The sequence below is a fragment of the Scyliorhinus torazame genome, chromosome 18 (assembly GCF_047496885.1).
Source record: "Scyliorhinus torazame isolate Kashiwa2021f chromosome 18, sScyTor2.1, whole genome shotgun sequence".
Lineage (NCBI taxonomy): Eukaryota > Metazoa > Chordata > Chondrichthyes > Carcharhiniformes > Scyliorhinidae > Scyliorhinus > Scyliorhinus torazame.
Window position 1 is genome coordinate 41,431,399 of NC_092724.1, and position 24,051 is coordinate 41,455,449.

General features: G+C 46.0%; 2 protein-coding genes across 2 annotated transcripts in view; one reads left to right on the plus strand and one right to left on the minus strand.

The window, feature by feature from the left end:
* The window catches only part of lmnb2 (lamin B2), a 46,664-nt gene extending 26,074 nt beyond the window's left edge, over positions 1–20,590 (minus strand). The window contains exons 1-3 of the mRNA XM_072482661.1: positions 19,936–20,590; positions 1,151–1,307; positions 37–162 (exon numbers count right to left, since the gene is read on the minus strand). Coding sequence (XP_072338762.1) covers positions 37–162; positions 1,151–1,307; positions 19,936–20,285 — 633 coding nt within the window. The 5' untranslated portion in view covers positions 20,286–20,590. The remainder of the gene's footprint in view (positions 1–36; positions 163–1,150; positions 1,308–19,935) is intronic.
* The window catches only part of rpl36 (ribosomal protein L36), a 65,648-nt gene continuing 57,179 nt past the window's right edge, over positions 15,583–24,051 (plus strand). The window contains exon 1 of the mRNA XM_072482662.1: positions 15,583–15,628. Within this exon, the coding sequence (XP_072338763.1) occupies positions 15,598–15,628 (31 nt within the window). The 5' untranslated portion in view covers positions 15,583–15,597. The remainder of the gene's footprint in view (positions 15,629–24,051) is intronic.

Genomic DNA, 24,051 nt, shown 5'->3' on the forward strand with positions numbered 1-24,051 from the left:
AAACAAGTTACCTGCAAAAGGAAAAACAAATCATACCTCGTCAAACACACTTTTCCTGAACGCCAGTTCCTCGGATAAGCTTTGACACTGATTCTCCAGGTCAACTCTCATCAGTGTCTCCTCTTCCAACTGCTTTTTGGCAGCAGCCAGGGAACTTTCAGCCTAAAGTTAATTACAAAAATCATTTTTGGTTCATTCGAAACACAGTTGCTAGAGACTCAACATTCTCTCACATACTGCATGTCACCCCGGTATGGTGCGTTAGCCATTTCAGATTGCGAGATAGATAGAGATAGAGGGCGAGAGGAGAGTTCACACAACTGTTATTTAGGAAACCTTACTGGAAAATTGGCACAGTACTTGAATGGGATAGAATTCAACTGTAATTTTCTTGTTTTATTTAATAGTGCAGGGACGTTAAGAATATCACTCAGGCAAGGTAATAGAGCCAAAGGCTTGACATACTCTAGTAATGCATCAATACGGGCAGCACGGTAGCATTGTGGATAGCACAATTGCTTCACAGCTCCAGGGTCCCAGGTTCGATTCCGGCTTGGGACACTGTCTGTGCGGAGTCAGCACGTCGGTTTCCTCCGGGTGCTCCGGTTTCCTCCCACAGTCCAAAGATGTGCAGGTTAGGTGGATTGTCCATGATAAAGTGTCCAAAATTGCCCGTAGTGTTGGGTGGGGTTACTGGGTTATGGGGATAGGGTGGAGGTGTTGACCTTGGGTGGGGTGCTCTTTCCAAGAGCCAGTGCAGACTCGATGGGCTGAATGGTCCCCTTCTGCACTGTAAATTCTATGAAATACTTTCAAGAGAGAAAAATAGAGAAACAATCGTTCGGCTCCTCAATGCGACTGTCAATACACCACAACATCCCCTACTACACAGCTAAACATTAAAGATCAATAAAAAGCATTACAGACGTTAGCAAAAGAGAAAATAGAAAATAAAGGAAATTAATGGTTGACAACCATTCCAGTCTGTTCTTGGCAGCGTCACACTCTTTACTCTTTTTTTAAAGAAGTACTTCAGAAAAGAAGTTTCCAGAATTCAGATATCATTTCACATTCCATGACCTGGCACTTTCAAACTCGAGCATTCCACTCCTGATAGATCACCCTTCCCATTTCCTCATTAGTGATTTACCTTAGCAAGCTGTGAACGCAAGTCAGCCAGCTCTGCCTCCAAATGACGGTTTTCACTGACAGCAGTGTTAAGTGCAGCTTCATTTTTATGATAGGTCAATTCAAAATCTTTCAACCGAGCCTGCGCTGATATCAGGTCGTTATCTTTCTTCTTGTAACTGCAAGAGCAAAACAGCAACTTTTTAATAATATTGTAATAATGTTTCATAACCTTAATATGGATGATAACAGTTTTGATCAATTAAGATTGCCTCGTGCAAATCCTATGGTGGAAACATTCTAGTTAAAACCACATTAAATAAAATATTGGATTTAAGCTAACTATAACCTAATAGCTACATTGAGCAACTTGCAAAGCAACAGCACAGAAATTTGGCACAACATAATAGCTCTCTCTTCACTTTCAAAAGGGGAATGCAATGCACTTCTAACCAGCAACTACATTATGCTGTCCTTAAAAGAATGCCACGTGGTCATATTTTATCCTCCAAGGATAGGAATACAAATATTTCCAATGTCTAGTTATTTACAAATTGGTGCAGAGAAGGCAAGGCGGCACAGTGGCTAGCACTGCAGCTTCACAGCACCAGGGACCCGGGTTCAATTCCGTCCTCGGGTGACCGTCTGTGTGGAGTTTGCACTTCCTCCCCGTATCTGTGTGGGTTTCCTCCGGGTGCTCCGGTTTCCTCCCACAGTCCAAAGATGTGCGGGTTAATTGGATTGGCCGTGCTAAATTGCCCCAGTGTCCAAAAGGTTAGGTGGGTTGCTGGGATAGGGTGGAGGCGTGGGCTCAAGGCAGACTCAATGGGCCGAATGGCCTCCTTCTGCGCTGTAAATTCTCTGATTCCAAGTATGGGTTTTTTTGTCTATGATCAACCGGTTATAATAGTTTCTTCCGACAACCGGTGGCGTGGGCAAGCAAGGCGGCCGCAGCAAGAGCTCCCGCCGGTGGCCGCGATTCGGGGGAAATCCCCGAGTCCTCACGCACTCCCAGACTATTGTCGGCCTTTGGGGCCGCCACGAGCAGCCAGCAGAGCCGGTTTAAAAACCGGCGTAGAACCCTGCACGGGTGTCGGGCGACGGGGGCTGAGGCGCCGGGCCCGGCAGGTCAGAGCAGCGGGGGCGGAGCTATGAGGAGGCCGAGGCGGCAGGCCAGAGGCCAGGGCACTATGTAGTGCTCCACGTCTGATGGATCCCAACTAGGAAGAAGAAAGAAGGTTGAAGCCTGGTCCCAGGTGAATGCAGAGGAGAAAGAAAGAAGGTTTAAGGAAGTTTGGTGAAAGTTTTTTTCTCTCTCTCCCCCCTTTCTTTTTCAAAAAAAGAATGTCAGATTGATGAAGGGCAGGAGGGTGAAGGGGGAGAGAGGAGAAGAGACAGAAGATAAAAAACAATAAGCCGCTAAAAGATGCGAAGAGCAGCGTCGAAGAAAGGAGGAAACGCGGGTTCGCCGCCGAAGGAGAAGACGAGCAAGTGTTGACAGGATGGCGCAAGCCGAACTGCAAGGCGGGGCCGCACTACGTACGGTGGAGAAGATGACCGAGGTGATGGCGGTGGAGCTGGAAAAACAGTTTGTGAGGCACATGGAGGCCTTGAGGAAAGAGACGGCGGTCGTGTTGAGGTCATTGGTGGAGGAGGCAATCGGCCCGATGAGGGTGGAGGTGGCAAAGGTATCGGCCGAGGTGAGAGAGCAGGGCGAGAAGATGAAGGAGGCGATGACACGACACAGCGACCAGGTCACCTCGATGGGGGACAAGCTGCGGAGGGTGGTGGCGGTTAACAGAGGACTCCGAGCAAAGCTGGAAGACTTGGAAAACCGCTCAAGGCAGCACAATTTGAGAATTGTGGGCTTGCCCGAAGGGACAGAGGACCCAAGGCCAACGCAATACTTCGCTAAGAAGTTGGCGGAGCTGATGGGGGGAGGGTGAGAGCCCCACCCCGTACGAGCTAGACGGAGCTCATCGGTCATTAAGGCCGAAGCCCAAAGTGAACGAGCCGCCAAGGGCAGTAATTATCTGCTTCCATACGTTTTGCATGAAGGAGAAGGTATTAAGCTGGGCGAAGCAGGAGCGTGAGGTGCTGTGGGATGGTACTGCGGTTCGGATCTACCAGGACTTGACGGTGGAGTTGGCAAAAAGACGAGCGGCGTTTGGGCGAGTGAAGGCGGCTTTGTACAAGAAGGGGGTGCGATTTGGTGTGGTGTACCCGGCGAAGTTGAGTGTAACATATAATGCCAAAGACTTTTATTTTGAGACAGCGGAGGCAGCTGAGGGGTTCATAAGGGTAGAAGGCTTGGGACAGACGTGAAGAGCGGAACTGGAAGAGAGACTGTGGACTGTGTTTGAGCGGCTGGAAAATGTACAAATGTTACAACTTTCTTTTTACTAATTTGTATTGAAATTTACTTCTCTTTGCATTGTTACAGAGTTCAAGTTAATGGTGTTCTGTGTTAAATGTTATGTTAGTGAATTGTAGGGGTTGGATTGTTGGGTTTGTTTTGGTGTTTCTTTCTCTGGGACTGGGTAGAAGGCGGCGAGAGGTCTTGGCGGGGGGAGCCACCCGCGCTAGCGAATTAAAGTCAGTTAGTGAACGGGGGTGAGGTGAGAGGAGGACTGCGGACGTTGGAGCCTGGATAGCAGGCTTCAATGGGCCTACGAGGAGAGCAAGAGGGGGTGGAGGGATGGATGTTGGGGGATGTTTTTGTAGGGGGGGTTCGATATTCACAATGGACAGGGGCGGGTCAGGCTTAAGGGGCAGGGTCCGGTGGTATGGTGATGGTGGATAAGAAAGGTGGGGGGGGGGTGAGAGACCCCCCAGTAAGGATAGACACGTGGAACGTGAGAGGGCTAGGAGGTCCGGTCAAGAGTGCTTGCACATCTTAAAAGTTTGAAAGCCGATATAGCAATGCTGCAGGAGACTCACTTGAGGGTGAAGGACCAGGTGAGACTTAAAAAGGGCTGGGTTAGCCAAGTGTTTCACTCCGGATTTGATGGAAGGGCTCGAGGGGTAGCGGTGCTGGTCAGCAAAAGGGTACGCTTCCAGATGGAGAAGGTGGTGGCAGATCAGGGGGGTAGATATGCGATTGTGGCAGGGGCGCTGGAGGGGAGATTAGTGGTGCTGTTAATTGTACACGGTCCCAATTGGGACGATGTGGGATTCGCGAGGAAGGTGTTTGGGGCTATTCCCGACTTGGACACGCACGAGCTGATTGTTGGGGGGGGGGGGGGGGCTGGAACTTGGTGCAGGAGCCAAGGTTGGACAGATCACGGGCACCCTCACTGGTCCCATCAGGGGGGGGGGCGAAGGCACTGGCTGGGCTAATGGTGGAATTGGGAGGGGTGGACCCTTGGAGGTTCCTGCACCCAAAGGAACGGGAGTACTCGTTTTTCTCAGCGGTCCATAAGGTATACTCGTGGAACGACTTTTTTGTGGTGGGGAAGGCTTTGCTGGCTGGAGTCAAGGGGTCAGAATACTCTGCAATTGCAGTGTCAGATCACGCTCCACATTGGGTGGACATGGTGCTAGAGAAGGGGGCAGCGCAGAGACGGGTGGAAACTGGATGTGGGGCTTTTGGGGAACCAAGTATTCTGTGAGAGAATTGAAAAGGTAATTAAGGAATATGTAGGTTTCAATTGTACGGGTGAGGTGTCGAAGGCAGTCGCCTGGGAGGCTCTAAAGGCGGTGGTGAGAGGTGAGGTAATTTTGTTTAAGGCCAGGGTGGATAAAGAGGAGAGGTTGGAGCGGCAGAGGGGAATAGATGGGATGTTGGAGGTAGATAGGAGGTATGCAGAGGATGGGGACCTGGCGAAGCTGGAAAAGAAGGAACTACAGGCGAGCTTCGACCGACTGTCCACCAGGAAGGCGGTGCCGCCAACTGAGACGAGCAAGGGGTGCAGTTTATGAACATGGAGATAAGGCGGTGTTAGCAGGTCACCTCCGGAGGGAGGCAACGGCAAGGGAAATTCTTCAGGTGAAGGATAGGGCAGGAAAGTTGGTGGTGGCTCCAGTGCTGATTAACAAGGTTTTTGAGGAATTTTATGAGAGGTTGTACAAGTCAGAGCCACCCAGGGGAGACCGTGGGATGCAGGAATTTCTAGATGGGTTGGAGTACCCGAAGCTAGGGGAGGGGGACAGGGCTACATTAGAAGGAGCAATAGTGGAGTAGGAGATAAAGGATGCGATTGGGAGGATGCAGTCGGGGAAGGTGGCACGGCCGGATGGGTTTCCGGTGGAATATTATAAAAAATTTAAGGATAGGTTGGCACCCCTGATGGTGGGGATGTTTGAGGAGGCGATAGGGAAGGGGGTGTTGCCGCAAACCTTGGGACAGGCATCGATTTCCCTGTTGCTAAAAAAAGATAAGGATCAGACGGAGTGTGGGTCGTATCGGCCCATATCACTTCTGAATGTGGACGTAAAAGTGTTGGCGAAGGTACTGGCGGGTAGGCTGGAGGAGTGCCTCCCGAAGGTGATAGGGGAGGATCAGACGGGGTTCGTGAAAGGGAAGCAGCTGTTTTCGAACATTAGGAGGGTTTTGAACGTTGTGGCACCGGCGGAAGGAAAGGAAACAGAGGTAGATCATAGATTATCATAGAATTTACAGTGCCGAAGGAGGCCATTCGGCCCATCGAGTCTTCACCGGCTCTTGGAAAGAGCACCCTACCCAAGTTCAGCACCTCCACCCTATCCCCATAACCCAGTAACCCCACCCAACACTAAGGGCAATTTTGGACACTAAGGGCAATTTATCATGACCAATCCACCTAACCCGCACATCTTTGGACTGTGGGAGGAAACCGGAGCACCGAGGAAACCCACGCACACACGGGGAGGATGTGCAGACTCCGCACAGACAGTGACCCAAGCCGGAATCGAACCTGGGACCCTGGAGCTGTGAAGCAATTGTGCTATCCACAATGCTACCGTGCTGCCCTGTTGAGGTAGTTGTGGCATTGGACGCCAAGAAGGCGTTTGATCGGGTAGAATGGGGGTACCTGATGGCAGTGCTGGAGCGGTTTGGGATTGGACCAATGTTTGTGAACTGGGTAAAGCTATTATATAAGGAGCCGAAGGTGAGTGTCCGCACAAATAATATCAGTTTGAGATACTTTTCTCTCCACCGTTGGCCGAGACAGGGATGTCCTATGTCCCTGCTGTTTGCACTTGAGACGTTGGCCATCGGATTGAGAAGTTCGGGAGCATGGAAAGGAATCGTGCGGGGGGGGGGGGGGGGATAGAGCAGAGGGTGTCCTTATATGCCGACGACTTGCTGCTGTATGTGTCGGAACCGAGTGCGTCGATAGGAGGAATACTGGAGCGGGTATTTGGGTCTTTCTCGGGGTACAAGTTGAACCTGGACAAAAGTGAGTACTTTGTGGTGTCTCGGCCGGGGGTGGGGCTGCCATTCCGTAGAGCAGGGACTAATTTTAGGTATCTGGGGGTGCAGGTTGCCCGGGAGTGGGGGAGGCTTCGCAGGTACAACATCACTAGTTTGGTGGGGAGAGTGAAAGCTGATCTGGCAAGGTGGGACGGCCTTCCTCTGTCACTGGCAGGTCAGGTACAGGCGGTTAAAATGAATGTGTTGCCGCGATTCCTGTTTATTTTTCAATGCCTACCAATTTTCCTGCCAAAGTCTTTTTTCAGGGAGATTGAGGGAAGGATTTCCTCATTCATATGGGGAGGGAAGGTGGCCAGAGTGAGAACGGTGCTGCTACAGAGGGGAAGGCAGGCAGGGGGTTTGGGTCTCCCGAATCTGTTGTACTACTACTGGGCAGCGAATGTGGAGAAAGTGCGGAGCTGGGTCAGAGGGGTTGATTCTCAGTGGGTCAGAATGGAGGAGAGTTTGTGGGAGGGGGTCGGGGCTGAAGGCACTTGCAACAGCGCCGCTCCAGATAGCTCCGGGGAAATATTCAGGGAGTCCTGTAATAATAGCTTCATTGAAAATCTGGAGGCAGTTTTGCCAACACTTCGGGTTGGGTTTAGGGTCAAGGGAAATGCCGATTCGGGGGAACCACAGATTTGAGCCAGGGAGGTGGGATGGAAGTTTTCGGAAATGGGAAGAGAAGGGGATTAAGACGCTAAAAGATTTGTTTCTTCGGGGTCAGTTTGCAGGATTGAGGGAGCTGGAAGCGAAGTATGGGCTAGAGCAGGGAGAAGTGTTTAGGTACATGCAAGTTCGGGATTTTGCCAGGAAGGATATACAGAGCTTACCAGAGGAACCGGCCTCCACATTGCTGGAGGAGGTGTTGACGACAAGGGGACTTGAGAAGGGGGCAGTGTCAGCGGTGTACGGAGCTATTTTGGAAGAGGATAAGGCACCACTGGAAGGGATCAAAGCAAAGTGGGAGGAAGAGCTGGGAGAGGTTATAGAGGAGGGGGTCTGGTGTGAGGTGCTCCGGAGAGTGAATGCCTCTACCTCATGTGCGAGGTTGGGGCTGATACAGCTGAAGGTGGTATATCGAGCACACCTCACGAGGCAGAGGATGAGCCGATTTTTTGAAGGAGTAGAGGATGTGGGTGAGCGTTGCGGGGGGGGGGGGGGGGGGGGGGGGGGGAAATCACTTTCATATATTTTGGTCCTGTCCAAAGCTAGGAGTACTGGAAGGAGGTGTTTAGGGTAATTTCCAAGGTGGTGCATGTGAAACTGGACCCGGGTCCCCAGGAGGCCATATTCGGGGTGTCGGACCAGCCAGGGTTGGAAACGGGAGTGGAGGCAGATATCATAGCCTTCGCCTTGCTGGTCGCCCGAAGGCGGATCCTGCTGGGATGGAGAGCAGCCTCTCCACCCAGTGCCCTGGCGTGGTGGGGGGGGACCTGTTGGAATACCTGACCCTTGCGAAGGTTAAGTTCGAACTGAGGGGAAGCTCGGAGGGGTTCTACAAGTCATGGGCACTATTTATTATGCACTTTCAAGAACTGGATAACATCGAACATTAGTTTGGGGGGTGGGGGGCTGTGTAGATTAAGGGTTTACTATGGGTAATCCCGGATTCCTTTTTGTCACTTGTTTATGTAAACATGTGGGCTGATGTTTGGGGGTTGGTGGGCGGATGGGATCGTTGTTGTTATGGGGATTGACATATCTTGCTGATTATTATTTATTGTTGATGGGTGTAAATGCAGGAGAAAATGTGAAAAAGGAGAATAAAAATATATATATTTTTTAAAAATTAAAAATAATAGTTTCTTCCACTAGAGGTCATACCGGTAACATTCCTGAAATAGGACCTTGCAATATTGGCCCATTTCAAAACTCACTTCTTTGTTGCATACACGCCACAAGAATTAGAATTACCATGTCTCAACTAGTAAACTGTGGTTTTGTAAGAAAAAAACATGTAAAACTGATTTGCAGAATGTGGACACTGGACATCAAGAACAGCCATGATTTGACATGCACATGTCACAAACCAAGAACAGAATTGTTTCCTTATCAACCTTCTGAACACCAGTAGAAAAATATTTGCCACAGTAGCCCTACAACAAAATTTGATTAAGAAGAATTTAAGAGGAATGAGCAATATTTTAGTGTCCATTTTCGATGAGAAAGATTAAACAGCAGTACTAAGCTGTTAGTGGTTAGTAGTCATTCTACATGCAATCTCAAGTGAAGCTGCAATCATGACTGGCATCAAGAAAGACAAGCACAAATTTAAAAAATGAATTAACGAAAAGCAAATCAGATCAACTAAAAAGACAGATCAGGCACCTTCTGGCCAGAGAGCACAAAATCAGGAGATGTTACAGGTCCTTTCCTCAAAATTGAAACTTTTAATAGAACAGCATATAAGAGGAGTGGGGAAAATAGATCAACTAACCACACATGAACTAGAATAAGTTGGCAAACAGTAGGAAATAGTTAAATGATGCACAGGAGTCAGAGATGCACGAGAGCGTTCTCCTAGTGTTTGCGTGGGTCTCACCCACACAACTCTAAAGATGTGCAGGGTAGGTGGATTGGCCATGCTAAATTGGAAAAACCGAATTGGGTACTTTAAATTTTTTAAAAAAGAGAGACGCACGAGAGAAAGATCAAAGAAACAAAGTATGAGGCACTAAATGTGACAAGATCTAAAAAGAGGGATAGACAAATAGAACAGGGAGCATTAAAAACATGCAGTTGTCCAGGAGGCTGATGGAAAATAAATAAGTAGGATGACACATCAACAGCAGTCGTTCAACCAAGGTGAGGAAAGGCATCTACATCTCCAACTCACTCCATCCGATATAAACGTCAGCATACCCATCACACTTGCATTAATATAGCAGGTTTTCCACATCAAAGATACCCCTAAAGCATTGTTAAACTACTCAATTACTCGAAATGTAACGAGAAGAATGGTGGCTACATTTGTAAATATGAAACCCAATATGCACACACGCTCCACACAAAAACAAGATTTTAACTGGTTCTCTCCCTGTGGGAACGGTATCAGTGGCAACATTACTAAATTATCCAGAGGTCCAGACTAATGCTCTAGAGATAGGGGTTCTCTGGTGAAATGTAGTCAATTATCTAAAAAATCTGGAATAAAACATTGGTCTCAACTGTGTTACGGTGACATGAAATATTGGATAGTCTTAAAAACCCACTTGGTTCACCAATATCCCTCAGGGAAGGATACTCTGCCACTCGCCCTACACTACTCCCGACCAAAGCACTGCTGCGACACAGCTCCAGGGTCCCGGTGACTGTCTGTGTGGAATGTGCACTTTCTCCCAGTGTCTGCATGGGTTCCTCCCACAGTCCAAAGATGTGCAAGTTAGGTGGAGTAGCCATGCTAAATTATGCCTTAGCATCCAAAAGATTAGGTGGATTACTGGGTTACGGATATAGGGTGGAGGCGTGGGCTTAAGTAGGGTGCTCTTTCTAAGGGCCGGTGCAGACTCGATGGGGTGAATGGCCTCTTTCAGCACTGTAATGATTCTAAGTTGCTCTTGGATGCTTATGGACTCTTGCATTGAAACCATTCTATGAAACAAATTGATATTTTCATTTGAATTTCACCATCCGAACCCTGAAAAGGGGCCACCCTCCACATAATTGCAACAGCTAATTTTGAAATAATAAATCATTGATGAGATGTGGGAGCTGCTGGCTGTGCCAGCATTTATTGCCCTCCGTAATTTCTCTTGCCCCGAGTGGCTTGTTAGGCCATTTCAGAGGGCATTTAAGAATAAGTACAGACAATTTCCCTACCGAAAGGACATTAGTGAACCAGATAGGGATTTACAACAACCAACTGTGGCTTCACAATCATTTTTAGACTTTAGTTCCAGATTTTTACTGTGGGATTTGAAACCAGGCCCCCAGATGGAATTGCTCATCCAGTGATAATCCAACTACACCATCGCCGCCCTCAAGTCTTCCCATAAGACAGCCTCCAGAAGAGTTCTCACATCACTCCAACAACCGCCACCTTTTACCAAGAAATCAGCACGATTACTGATTACACGTCATTCACAACACCAATGCCTGAAAGTGTGCTGTCTGCTTTAACACGTTATATAAATTTAGAGTCCCCAATTATTATTTTTTTTCCAATTAAGGGGCAATTTGGTGTACAAATCCACCTACTCTGCACATGTTTGGGTTGTGGGGGTGAGACCCACGTAGACACGGGGAGAATGTGCAAACTCCACACAGACGGTGACCCAGGGCCGGGATCGAACCTGGGTCCTCAGCTTTGTGATGCAGCAGTGCTAACCACTGCACCACCATGCTGCCCGCAATCACATTATATAACGTGAGAATTTATTGCAGTTTGTGAACTACAAACATTACATGAAAGATTTGTTAAAGGAAAATTATATTTTACTTTTTTAATAAATTTAGGGTACCCAATTCATTTTTTCCAATTAAGGGGCAATTTAGAGTGGCCAATCCACCTACCCTGCACATCTTTGGGTTGTGGAAGCGAAACCCACGCAAACACAGGGAGAATGTGCAAACTCCACACGGACAGTGACCCAGAGCTGGGATCGAACCTGGGACCTCGACGCCGTGAGGTAGCAATGCTAACCACTGCGCCACCGTGTTGTCCCTATATTTTACGTAGAAAATAGGTGCAGGTCATTCAGCCCTTCTAGCCTGCACCACCATTCAATATCATGGCTGATCATGCAAATTCAGTATCCCACTCCTGCTTTCTCTCCATACCCTTTGTTCCGTTTAGCTACAAGGGCCACGTCCAGCTCCCTCGTCGTCCTGAAAGACGCACCTGTTAGGTGAATTGGATATTCTGAATTCTCCCTCAGTGTACTCGAACAGGTACAGGAGTGTGGCGACTAGGGGATTTTCACAGTAACTTCATTGCAGTGTTAATGTAGGCAGGCTTGTGACAATAATAAATATCATATATTTTTAAAAAATAAATTGAGAGTACCCAATTCTACTTTTTCCAATTATGGGGCAATTTAGCATGACCAATCTACCTACCCTGCACATCTTTCGGTTGTGGGGCGAGACCAACGCAGACACGGGGAGAATGTGCAAACTCCACTAGGACAGTGACCCGAGGCCAGGATCGAACCCTGGTCCTCGGCGCCAGGAGGCAGCAGTGCTAATCACTGTTCCACCCACTCTTGAATATATCCAACAAACTGGCCCTAACAGCTTTCTGTGATAGAGAATTCCACAAGTTCACAACTCTCAGAAAAGAAGTTCTTCCTCATCTCAGTCCTGAATGGCTTGTCCCCTACTCTTAGGCTGTGAGCCCTAGTTCTGGGAATGCCTAACATTGGGAACATTCTTCTCACATCTAGTCTGCCCAGTCTCATCTGGATTTTATGTTTCTATGAGATCCCCTCTCATTTTTCTAAACTCCAGAGAGTACAAGCACAGTCGATCCAGTCTTTCGTCATTTGTCAGTCCTGCCATCCAGGAATTAGTCTGGTGAACCTTTGCTGGACCCTCTCCATAGCAAGAATGTCCTTCCTCAAACTAAGAGACCAAAACTGCACACAATACTCAAGGTGTGGCCTCACCAAGGTATAACTGCAAGACATCCCTGCTCCTATACTCAAATCCTCTTGCTATGAAGGCCACCATGCCATTAGCTTTCCTCACCGCCTGCTGTGCCAGCATGCCAACCTTCAGTGACTGTTCCACCATGACACCCAGGCCTTGTTGCACCTCCCCTTTTCCTAAACTGCCATCATTCAGGTAATAATCCGCCTTCCTGTTTTTGCCACCAAAGTGGATAACCTCACATTTATCCACATTATATTGCATTTGCATCTGCCAAGTTTTCCCCCCATTCAGCCAGCCGGTCCAAATCACCCTGCAGCCTCCTTGCATCCTCCTCACAGCACACACTGCCACCCAGCTTAGCGTGGTGTGCAAATTTGAAGATATTGCACACAATTCCTTTGTCCAAATCATTAATGTATATTGTGAACAGCTGAGGTCTCAGCCCTGAAACCCCACTAGTCACTGTCTGCCCCTCTGAAAAGGACCCGTTTATTCTCACTCTCTCCTCCGGACCAGTAACCAGTTCTCTATTCACGTATATACATTACCCCAATACCATGAGCTTTAATTTTGTTCACTTGTGTGGAACCTTGTCAAAAGCCTTTTGAAGGTCCAGATACACATCCACTGGTTCATCCTTGTCCACTCTACTGGTCACATCCTCAAAAAATTCCAGAACATTTGTCAAGCATAATTTCCCTTTAGTGAACCCATGCTGTCTTGGACTGATCCTGTCCCCACTTTCCAAACGCTCGGTTATTGCATCCTTAATAATTGACTCCAGCATTTTCCCCACCACTGATGTCAGGTTAACTGGTCTATAATTCCCTGTTTTCTCTCTCCCTCCTTTTTTAAAAAAGTGGTGTTACATTAGCCACCCTCCAATCCATTAGAACTCTTCCAGTGTCCACAGAATGCCAGAAAATCATCAATGCGTCCACTATTTCTAGGACCACTTCCCCAAATACTCTGGTTGCACAGCGTCAGGCCCTGGGGACTTTTCGGTTTTAATCCCATCAATTTCCCCAATACAATTTCCTGACTAACAAGGATTTCCTTCAGTTCATCCTTCATGCTAGACTCTCTGCCCCCTAGTATTTCCGGAAGGTTATCTGTGTCCTCCTTAGTGAAGACAAGTCCAAAGTAATTGTACAACTGGCCTGCCATCTCTTTGTTGCCCATTATGAATTCACCCGATTCGAACTGTAAGGGACCTACATTTATCTTCACCAGTCTTTTTCTCTTCATATAACTCCTGGTAAATCCTGTACCCAAACCCTCCCCAGAGAGACATTTTCCAGTAATCCATTTGAACAAAATATAAACCAAGAAACAAGACAGGATCATGGCATTCTATATGGTTTCCTTGATACGTATAACTAAGGAGAGGATATTAGTGTTGTTTATATGTAGGAGTTAAAGATTACAACATATTTTCCATTTCCCTCCTTTGTCTACCAAAGGCCATGACCTCAAAAGTAATAATTCAATGCCATGTCAAGGGGCAAAGACAGTGTTCCAATGTGGGTTAGATTTGTGACTGACAAAACATATCCAAACAGTTCTCCTCCAGCCCATGAGAAATCCATGGCTTGATTGCAAGATGAACTGAAGGAAGCCCTTCCAATGTATTCCTAGATCTTCCAAACTGTAAATGGAAGCAGCTGCAGAGATGGAGGCTACGGCCTATATGAAAAGTGAAAGCTAGCAGGAACAAACTGCCAACAGCCGTTAGACAGACTACATACAAGTGCACATGTCCATATATCCTCAGCTTGGCACCCACCATGAATGGGCTAGAGAAGTAGACAGCTGCTACTGACATTCTATCCACATTCCATGGGATACCCGTGTCCCAAGTTGGCAAAACACACGAGTAGCTTGTTGCTAATCATCATGACAGTCTCAAGAATGTCAGATAGCCACAATGCGCGCACCAGTTTTCTAACCCTCAACTATTTGCCACTGGGCTTGGGGGAAAGAAGGAGGGGTATTTTAAGACCAAAGCAGCTTAAATGGGAAAATAAACAAGCCCCCCCCCCCTTGAAATCAATGCTACCATGGTTGAATATTTCCACCAAAATGCAGGGGAATAGGAAGAGTTCACATTATTCATTTTATGCATGATCTTTAGCTTCATATCAAAGTTTTCCTACCCCCCCCCCCCCCCCGCAAACACGAAATCATTAGGTACATGAGGCAAACTATCATTGACCAAATAAGTGGTAGCTTTGTACTGTTGACAGAAAATTACATCTTGGAATAGTAAGCGAGTTATGAATTATTGAACAATGCCAAAGGACAATTTCCATTCCCCAGGCAAAGACCAAGTGCATTCACAACTTCCACCCTCAAAACGTCTAGGCCCAAAGAGCAGCTGTTATATATTTGCCTATTTGTTTGGAAAAAAACATAATTTACTTTCCTTGTGGTTTTAATTACAAGTCTTCAGAGCTTGTGATATGGTGTAGCAGAGCAACTATTGTACAACTTAGGGGCAGGGTTTTGGATTTGTTACTGTTAGGTGCCGTGAAGCAGGCACATTCATGTAGCGCTTTTAAAAACTATTGACAGTAGCTGTGGTCAACAGACATGTCCAAACAAAGATTTTTTTAAAAACTAAATTATAAACAGATGCAGAAATGCTAGAAATAAACAGATCAGTCAGCATCTGTAAAGAGAAAATTCAGATCAACTTTGCAGCCATGCGTCCTTTGGTTTCAATAAAACGATCACAATTTGCATTGTCGAACAGTTGCAGAATGATCAGCATATTTTTCTATTATTGTCCATTTTTATTTCCCCATTCAAATCGCCCAGTACCACTAACGTTTTAGAATGGATCCACCTTTGCCAGGGACGCAATTAAACGGCAGGAAGCCAATGCAGAGCTTCGCTGTCTAGTTAGCAAAGCCCGTAAAAAAAAAAACACGGACAAAATTTGAACCAACTAAACATGCTTGGGATTCCAACTGGAGTAGGTAGGGGGGAAAAAAATCACTAGTTCAGTTGTAGTCCGTTTTAAAAAAAGCTCGCCGCAACAAATGTGCCTGAGTCGTGAACTGAAAACGTACAAAATTCTGTGAGGCACTCCTTTCCCTCCTGAATAGCCAAAAAAAAGCCGGAAACGCCATATTGAGTTGTTTCATTGCGTTTCCTGTTATAGCGTGATCTCCCCAACATCAAAGCCACGAACGCAAATTAGTCTACGCTGTAGCAGATTGAAGACATTATATTTGTATCTAGACTGAATCCATATTTTAGATTATTTTCGAATTGTTTTGTGACGCAGGAAGCTACTGCGTTGTTGCTTTTAGATTTGTCTACAATGGTTAACTCTTGTGCTTTATTATTTTGACCAGTTTTATCCACGAGTCTTGTGTACGCTGCAAACGACTTTTCAGAAATATTAAAAACAGGATCCGATAAGAGGAGCAGATTTTTCCAAGGACGCCGCGATATCCGAAAGAACTACGATTATGACTAGCTCGCCAACTCGATCAGTCTTGGGTATGTGCAAGTGCAAACACGGTCGAATTTCTCGTCATATGTATTGTTCCTATCCAGCGCGGAAATACTGGGCGTGATCATTCATTACTACAGAACGGCATTAGATCGAGCACAAAGGATTAAGGCGTCGATATCAAGACCACCGTCAGCATAGTGTTAGGGCGGGAGAAGGGAAAGCGGATCAAATAACGTGAAAATTATAGCAGTCATCCAGATGTGTCCAAAATATTAATTGAAAACATGTAGTTTTGGTTGAATCTGAAATCAAGGAAATGTTATCTCATCTTTATGGAATGCCATTCACATTTACAGTTCAAATCTGAATCCCATCATACTCGGCCAGAGAAAACAGATGTGCATCAACAATGGAACCTCAAAATGGCGATGTAACTTTCAGAGTGTCTTGACAGATCAGCAACTATTAATCAGGAAATTAAAAGACGCTGAGTTGGTTCAGTATGTTGTTACTGTACCATAAAAACAAGGATAAAGGGCAGCATAGTGGTTAGCACTGCTGATTCACGGCACTGAGGTCCCAGGTTCGATCCTGGCTCTGGGTCATTGTGCTGCAAATTGCACATTCTCCCCGTGTTTGCATGTTTTTCGCCCCCAGAACCCAAAAGATGGGCAGGGTAGGTGGATTGGCCACGCTAAAATTGCCCCTTAATTTGAAAAAATGAATTGGGTACTCTAAATCTGTAGTGAAATAAAGCACTTCAGGATTGGTCAATTTTCTGTTGAGAAATGTCTGTCCAGCAGCTCCCATGTCTACACTGATCAAACCCTCTTCCTTGTAACACCAATACCATTTTCACAGGCTCACAACTTGCTATTAGAATAAGGGAGACATGGAAATGCAACTACTGGAAACTGCCATCCAAACTACAGAAGCAAATGTTTAAAAATTCCCAACTTTCAACTAGGGTCATCATTTCACCATTTGGAAAGCCAAGGGAGACACAGCAATGCAAGTGCAGGGAACCGGTAAACTCTCCTGCCAAACTGTAGAAACAAACGTCAAAGGATTTCCAAATTGCAGCCAAGGTGGCCATATCTCCATTTGAAAGTAAATGTAGCAGGTACTGATGCCCAAGACTTGTTTGAGCAAAAACGAATCAGATTCAACCAGTGTACTTTTTTGTGATATTGCTTGCAACCATGCTGCACATTTAATGACTCTACTTTCTTCTCACACTCCACTCCCTACCAAGCCCAGCACCCATTTTCATAACCTTCCAGGAACACGTTGCTAATGGATACCGATGAAGCAGACCAAAATTATATGGACTTTGAAAATGTGATCCATATATGAAAATGAACCAAAAGTAAGTCTTGCAGCTCGTGCATTACCTACAACACTTGCATATCATTAAGTTCTTGACAGTAAAATAATTCCCACTAAACTGCATTTGCCTGTTCCTATTCTCAGCTGTTCAATAGAATTTTTGATAATAAATTATGTTTTTGACTGTAGGCTTCCTAATATTTTAATGTCCAAGAGGGCTAGAGCTGCTCAAATTTCAGATAGAGCCGGCCAAAAGGTTTCTTCTAATTTACACCTGTTCCCTCCAGAAGGGATGGCCAAGAAACAAAATCACAAGGAAGAATGGCTCTTAAAGCATATTGAGAAGAATGCACGTCCTGATAGTAATCACGTGATTCAAGTATACAGAAATACTTTTGTCATCAAGTTGAGAATTGATTTAATGGGTTAGGAACCAGCTTGCTTATATTTCCAGTAGAGAAGACAGGCCTCAGATACTCAACCAGATAAGAGTAGGTGCAAAAACGTTTCACCTGACTTTACATTTCAAATCAGAAACTCACTTTTGGATAAAGTCCCAAATGCTAAAATTACGCAGTGAAACTCATTACAGTGGGATCCAAGATTGTATGAGGTATTTGAATAAACTCAAACTGGAAAATTTAATTAAAATATATGTGATAGTATCCGATTAGATTAAAATTTCTGAAAACATATTTTAAGTCCCACCATCCATTCCCTCCACATAATATGTGAAAGGAACGATTCCCTTCCACCATATTCATTAACATCAATTATGCTGGCAGCATGGTGGCACAGTGGTTAGTACTGCTGCCTCAAAGCACTGAGGACCTGGGTTTAAATCCGGTCCTGGGTCACTGTTCATGTGGAATTTGCATCTCCCTGTGTTTGCGTGGATCTCACCCTCACAACCTAAAATAGATATGCAGAGTAGATGGATTGGTCACACTAAATGGCCCCTTAATTGGAAAAACAGAATTGGGTACTCTAAAAATTTATTTTTAAAATATTAACTATGCTGAAATACAAAAGGAAATTGGATATGAAAAGATAACTGATTACATGATGGAATTTTTTTTAAACTACAATAATAGGTCTCATCTCCCCCATCTCCAGGTTCTGCAGCATCAGTTGCTACCTTCACAGCCTGACAACACCCACTGTCGAAGCTAACCAAAGAATGGACATTTCACCAAGAAGGTTCATGCACTGTACTTTTAGTTCCTATCTTCATACAAAACAAAAGGGCTGCATGTACAGATTCTTAAGGATCATTCACTTCAGTCAGTTGAATATTGGTTGAAGACAATTGCACCACAAAATTAGGGCAGAAAAAGAATGCAAAAAGTTCTCCAAATCCTCCATCAATACTGTATCCTGCAAATATCTTCACAGCATTACTGTTGCATTAGATGTCACTGCCATATCCTGATTGAGTACATCATGTGATGCTGCACACTTCACCTTTAAATTTTACGTCCCAAAAATTTAACATGATTGCATTCATGCAGCTCTAATTTAATGCAGATCATACTACTGTTGTATGAGCAGCTTTACAGAAAAGGCTTGCATACACTGAATTTGGGTCATACTAGGCAACCTGTACTTATACAATCACTACTGCCAAAATTCTGGCAAGCTAATAAGCATATTTCTAATATCCTGATTTTGTTATATGCACTGACTTTTGGTATGGTTGTTTTTGACTCATTCATAAAACGCTGTGACAAAATATATTCAATTCTTGACAGAACAATGAAGTTGCATGAAACAATCAAACCTATATTCTCAGGATTTAGAAGAATGAGTGTGATCTCACTCAAACGTTTGCCAGGTTAAACACTAGAGGCACTAAATGTAGGGAACATAAATTCACAGTAAGGGCCAGCCATTTAGAATCATACAAAATACAACAGAGCAGGCCATTTGGTTGGTCCAAGTTGTAACAGCTCTCAAACAACAATCCAGTAGGTCCCATCCACCCACAAACTTGTAATTTTTTCTCCACCTGTACTTAATCAATTCCTCTTTGAATCTACCACGTTAATAAACAATACATTGCAAATTTTGACTACAGATCGTGTTAAAAAGTATCTTGCCAATTCCCTTAAATCTGTACTTGCTCATATGGGATCCTTCAGTCACTGGAGTAACTGAAGATAACTATCTTACAAGGCTCGGGAGGGTGTAAATCAATACCCAAGGGTCGTTGAAACTCAGCTGTTATTATTCTCAAGTCTGTAGATAGATAGATTTTGGGGTATTAAGGGAACAAAGGAATATGGGGAGTGGGAATGTGGAACTGAGGAACATCACCATGATCGTATTACTCAAGAAGCTGTGTACCCTATTTCTTTGGCTTTTATCAAATACACATCACAGGACAGTGAAGTTGTCAACATTCCCTTTTTAAATTTAGAGTACCCAATTATTTTTTTCCAATTAAGGGGCAATTTAGCATGGCCAATCCGCCTCCATATCTTTGGGTTCTGGGAGTGAGGCCCACGCAGACACGGGAATATTGTCCCGGGGCCAGGATCGAACCCGGTTCCTCTGCACAATGAAGCAGTATTAGTATCAAACTGCCTGTAACTTACACAGTTACTAGTTGAAAGGAAATGTGGAAAATTACTTCTCTGTAAAATTGTTATAACGTACCTGACATAACCAATTATAGTTAATCGATGATTATAGTACAAGTTAGGCTTGGGGAACGGACTTGTACACATATTGCTGTCTTGTAGGGAATGGGAGATTTCAAGTGTTAACCATTAATGCTAATAGCGTGAAACGTAACTGAATTTCAAAAACATTTAAATAACCAGTAACAAAATAGCGTGGGATTCAAAAAAAGAAAATGAGCAGGTTCAATCACCCTCTCCCCATAATGCAAATACTACAGAATGACAACTGAACTTCAATAAGCGGCATGGAGGGGGGAAACTCGTGAAAAATTAAGTTTTACATCAACAGACAATTAGATAAGTTCATCCCAAGGTTGGCGTCACATATACTACTTTACTTTTTGCCGAGTTCGTCCAGCTCCGCCTTGCTCTTTCCCAGTTCGATCTGCAGCTTCGCCTTTTCCCGGGCCGTCTCATCTAACAGCCTCCGAGTGTCGGCCAGCTCCGTCTCATACATGGACTTGATGCCGGTCAGCTCACGGGTCGTCACCTCTTCCTTCTCGGAGATCTTGAGCTGCAGAACGCTATTCTCGCACTCCAAGGAGCGCACCTTGTCGATGTAGACGGCCAGGCGGTCATTGAGATTCTTCAGATCTTCTTTCTCCTGGATTCGGGTGATACGGGTCGGGCTCAGAGGCGTCTGGGCCGCGCTGGCCCGCGTCTGCTTCTGGGCCGGAGTAGTTGACATGGCTGCAAAACTTTCCCGTAATTACCTGCTTCAATAATACTTCGGTCCTGTACCGATCCGTGAGGAACCGCGCTGCCAAACCCTTTTATTCAATGAACTAGAAAATGGCGCCGCTATCATGTGGCCCGCGACTCGGTCGGGGTGGGGAGGAGAAGATGCGTGTGCAGTGCACGCCGGGAACTGTAGTCCTATCAATTTCCCCCTTGGAAACTGTTTCCGACGACATTGACGGCCGGTCTCCTCCGATCACGACGCGTCTTCTCGCCCCACATCATCGACGCCCATGAGTTTTCTCTGTCGGTTGAAGTTTGTATTCTGCGGCCCCGGACCAAGGCCGGGCGGACGACAAATCCCAGAGTGCCGAGCGCGAGGGCCCAGGCCTCAGCCTGCTGCCTGACCCGCCGCTGATTGGTCCAGGTGTCAGCGGTTAACCGTCAATCACCACCGATCACCTCCCTCTCCAGGCTGCCCGCGCCCTAACCCGAAAGCGCGATTTTCAAATTTTGGCGCGCGCTGGCAAACCGCAACAGATTGAGGGAGTCGCCTTTGGGGATTCAGTCAATTCGAGCAGGAGGTGAGGTCATTATCGGATCAAGAAACTAACCTATTATTTAATAAAAAGGCGATTCAAATATGCAAACTACAACTAGTTTAAATCCGCTCACTGCTAATTCTTCCCCTTGAAAATAAACTGAAACCCTGCCTAAGCAGTTTTTTTATTTTTAAAAGCTGAAACGTTATTCTTCCTTCCCTGTACACGGAGTAAACTCAATTCGCAGCAGTCTTGTTTTTTTTATTATTTCCAGTTTGTTTACTGGCGTTTAATTCTTGTCGCATTTCCAAAGTTATTTTGTAAAGAAAAAACTAACTTGTCTGTACAGTCCATCAAACCCAAAGCAGACTTTATACCTGTACTTATTCGAAATTACAAAAGTAAAAATTTAATCTGGAGTTGAAATTTTGCCCATCTGACTTATTCGCATTTAAACAGCCTAACTGTCTAAAATTGGCAGTGGGTCAGAAAATTTGAAAATATACAATTCAATCAAGATAGAATGAGAAGGGAGTGGGGAATGTTGTATAGGTACACAAGTTAACCTTCTGTCTTTACTTTTGCTGTCCCGCCCGTCTTTATTTTTCCTGGCTACATTTAATCCCTTCCCTCGTCATTTTCAGTTTCTCTGCTCTTGTCCTATTCATTCTATAAAGAAAACTGAAGTTAGCCCTTGTCTTCTGGACAGTCTGATATGAGGAGAAAACGAGGGAGGTAATATACTTACCTGATATTTGTGGTGCATTAAATTCACAAGACATGTCCTTTTGCCTCTGTACAATAAAGTTCTGAATGATAAGATTTCTTAAGAACAGTCATAAGGACCTGAAAAGTCAACTACTTTCTCCCTCCACAGGCATTGTCAGACTTATTGAGCCCTTGGCTAGTCGAATAGCTGCACGAGAGATTAAAACAAAATACTGCAGGTGTGGATCCCAGCCCTGGGTCACTGTCCGTGTGGAGTTTGCACATTTTCCCCATGTCTGCGTGGGTTTCACCCCCACAACCCAAAGGTGTGCAAGTTGGGTGGATTGGCCACCCTAAATTGCCCCTTAATTAGAAGAAAAATAATTGGGTACTCTAAATTTATAATTAAAAAAATACTGCAGGTACAAGAGATCTGAAATACAAACAAAGCACTGAAAAAACCCAGTGGGTCAGGAGTCCAATAAAGAAATAAAACCAACAAATGCTGGACATACTCATCAGGACTGCAAGCATCAGCTGAAGGGTTATTGATCCGATACGTTAACTCATTTTCTCTATATGTAGATGCTGCCAGACCATCTGGTTATTTGAGACATTTTCAGCTTTTTGGGGGGATTTCTGGTATCAGCAATTTTACTTTTTTTTAAAATAATCTTTATTATTGTTGCAAGTAGGTTTACATTAACAATGCAATGAAGTTACTGTGAAAATCCCCTAGTCACCACACTCCGGCACCTGTTCGGGCACACTGAGGGAGAATTCAGAATGTCCATAATCATCTAAGAGTACGTCTTTTGAGACTTGTGGGAGGAAACCGGAGCACCCGGAGGAAACCATAGCAGACACGGGGAGAACGTGCAGACTCTGCACAGACAGTGACCCAAGCCGGGCATCGAACCTGGGACCCTGGCGCTGTGAAGCAACACCACCACTGCTATGGTGCCACCCATTAGGTAAATGATAAATACTTTGCTGAGCTACTTCTCAGCATACAGATGTTTTGCAATCTCTAATAAACAAATTGACCTGGGATTGGAAATACAAAATACAGCAGTTGATGGAACTCGGAAGTAGATTGGGACCTCATTTTAAAACCTCAACTCATGCGATCGGCACCTCCAACATTACACCACTGCTGAACTAGCGTGAGCACACAGTGTTTACCACTGCTGCCTCTCAGCGCCAAGGACCAGGGTTCAATTCCAGTCTTGGTGACTCGAGTTTGCACTTTCTCCCCATGTCTGCGTGGGTTTCCACTGGGTGCTCCGGTTTCCTCCCACAGTCCAAAGATGTGCAGGTTAGATGAATTGATCATGCTAAATTGCCCCTTAGTGTCCAATGGTTAGGTGGGGATATGGCAGGAGGGCAGGTGATGGTGGTGGTCCTAGATAGAATGCATTTCCTGAGACTTCCGGTTGCGGAGACATTTCGGCAGCTCCCGCTAGAACGGACGTTTGGGCTCTCCGGAGGAGCCCCAATGGAAATTTTTTGACCGATTCCCGTGTGGGAAGGTGAGAGCAAGGTCCCCCTTCCGTCGTGTATGGAGGGGACCAGAAGTGGAGCGGTGGAAAAAGAGGCTTTGGAGCAGAGGCAGAAACGAGGGGGAAAAAACAAGATAGCGGAGATCGAGCAGCATAGGGGCCGGACCAGCAGGAGTTTCTCAGGCGCTGCGTGGAGGAGCTTAAAAAGGAGGTGCTGGCGCCAATGCTGATGGTGATCGAGGGGCTGAAGGAGACCCAGAAGGCCCAGAAGGTAGAGCTCCGAGAGGTGAGGGACAAAACCAACAACGAGATCTTGAGCCTGGCGGTGAAGATGGAGGCGCACGAAGCGCTGCACAAGAGGTGGGCCGAGAAATTCGAGGTCCTGGAGAACAGGTCGAGGAGGAAGAATCTCCGGATTCTGGGTCTCCCTGAAGGGGTGGAGGGGGCCAATGCCGGGGCGTATGTGAGCACAATGCTCCATTCGCTGATGGGTGCGGAGGCCTCTCCGAGCCCCCTGGAGCTAGAAGGGGCTCACCGGGTCCTGGCGAGGAGACCCAAGGCCGGCGAGCCGCCAAGGGCGATAGTGGCGAGGTTCCATCGTTTCGCGGACAGAGAGAGTGTCCTGAGATGGGCCAAGAAAGAGCGGAGCAGTAGATGGGAGAATGCGGTGATCCGAGTCTACCAGGACTGGAGCGCAGAGGTGGCAAAGAGGAGAGCTGGCTTCAACCGGGCCAAGGCAGTGCTGCATAAAATGAGGGTGAGATTCGGAATGCTGCAGCCGGCGCGACTGTGGGTCGCGTATCCGGATCAACACCACTATTTTGAAACCCCCAGAAGAGGCTTGGACCTTTATCCAAACGGAAAAAGTGGACACGAACTGAGGGTCTGTGGTTGTGGGGGAGATGTTGACTGTATACAGGGTTGTAAATATGGGTAAAGAATGTTTCACGGGTGGGACGATGAATGGGGATGGGGGAAGAGTTTTGATGGGGAGACTGAGGAATGTGGGCGCCGGTGCTGGAGG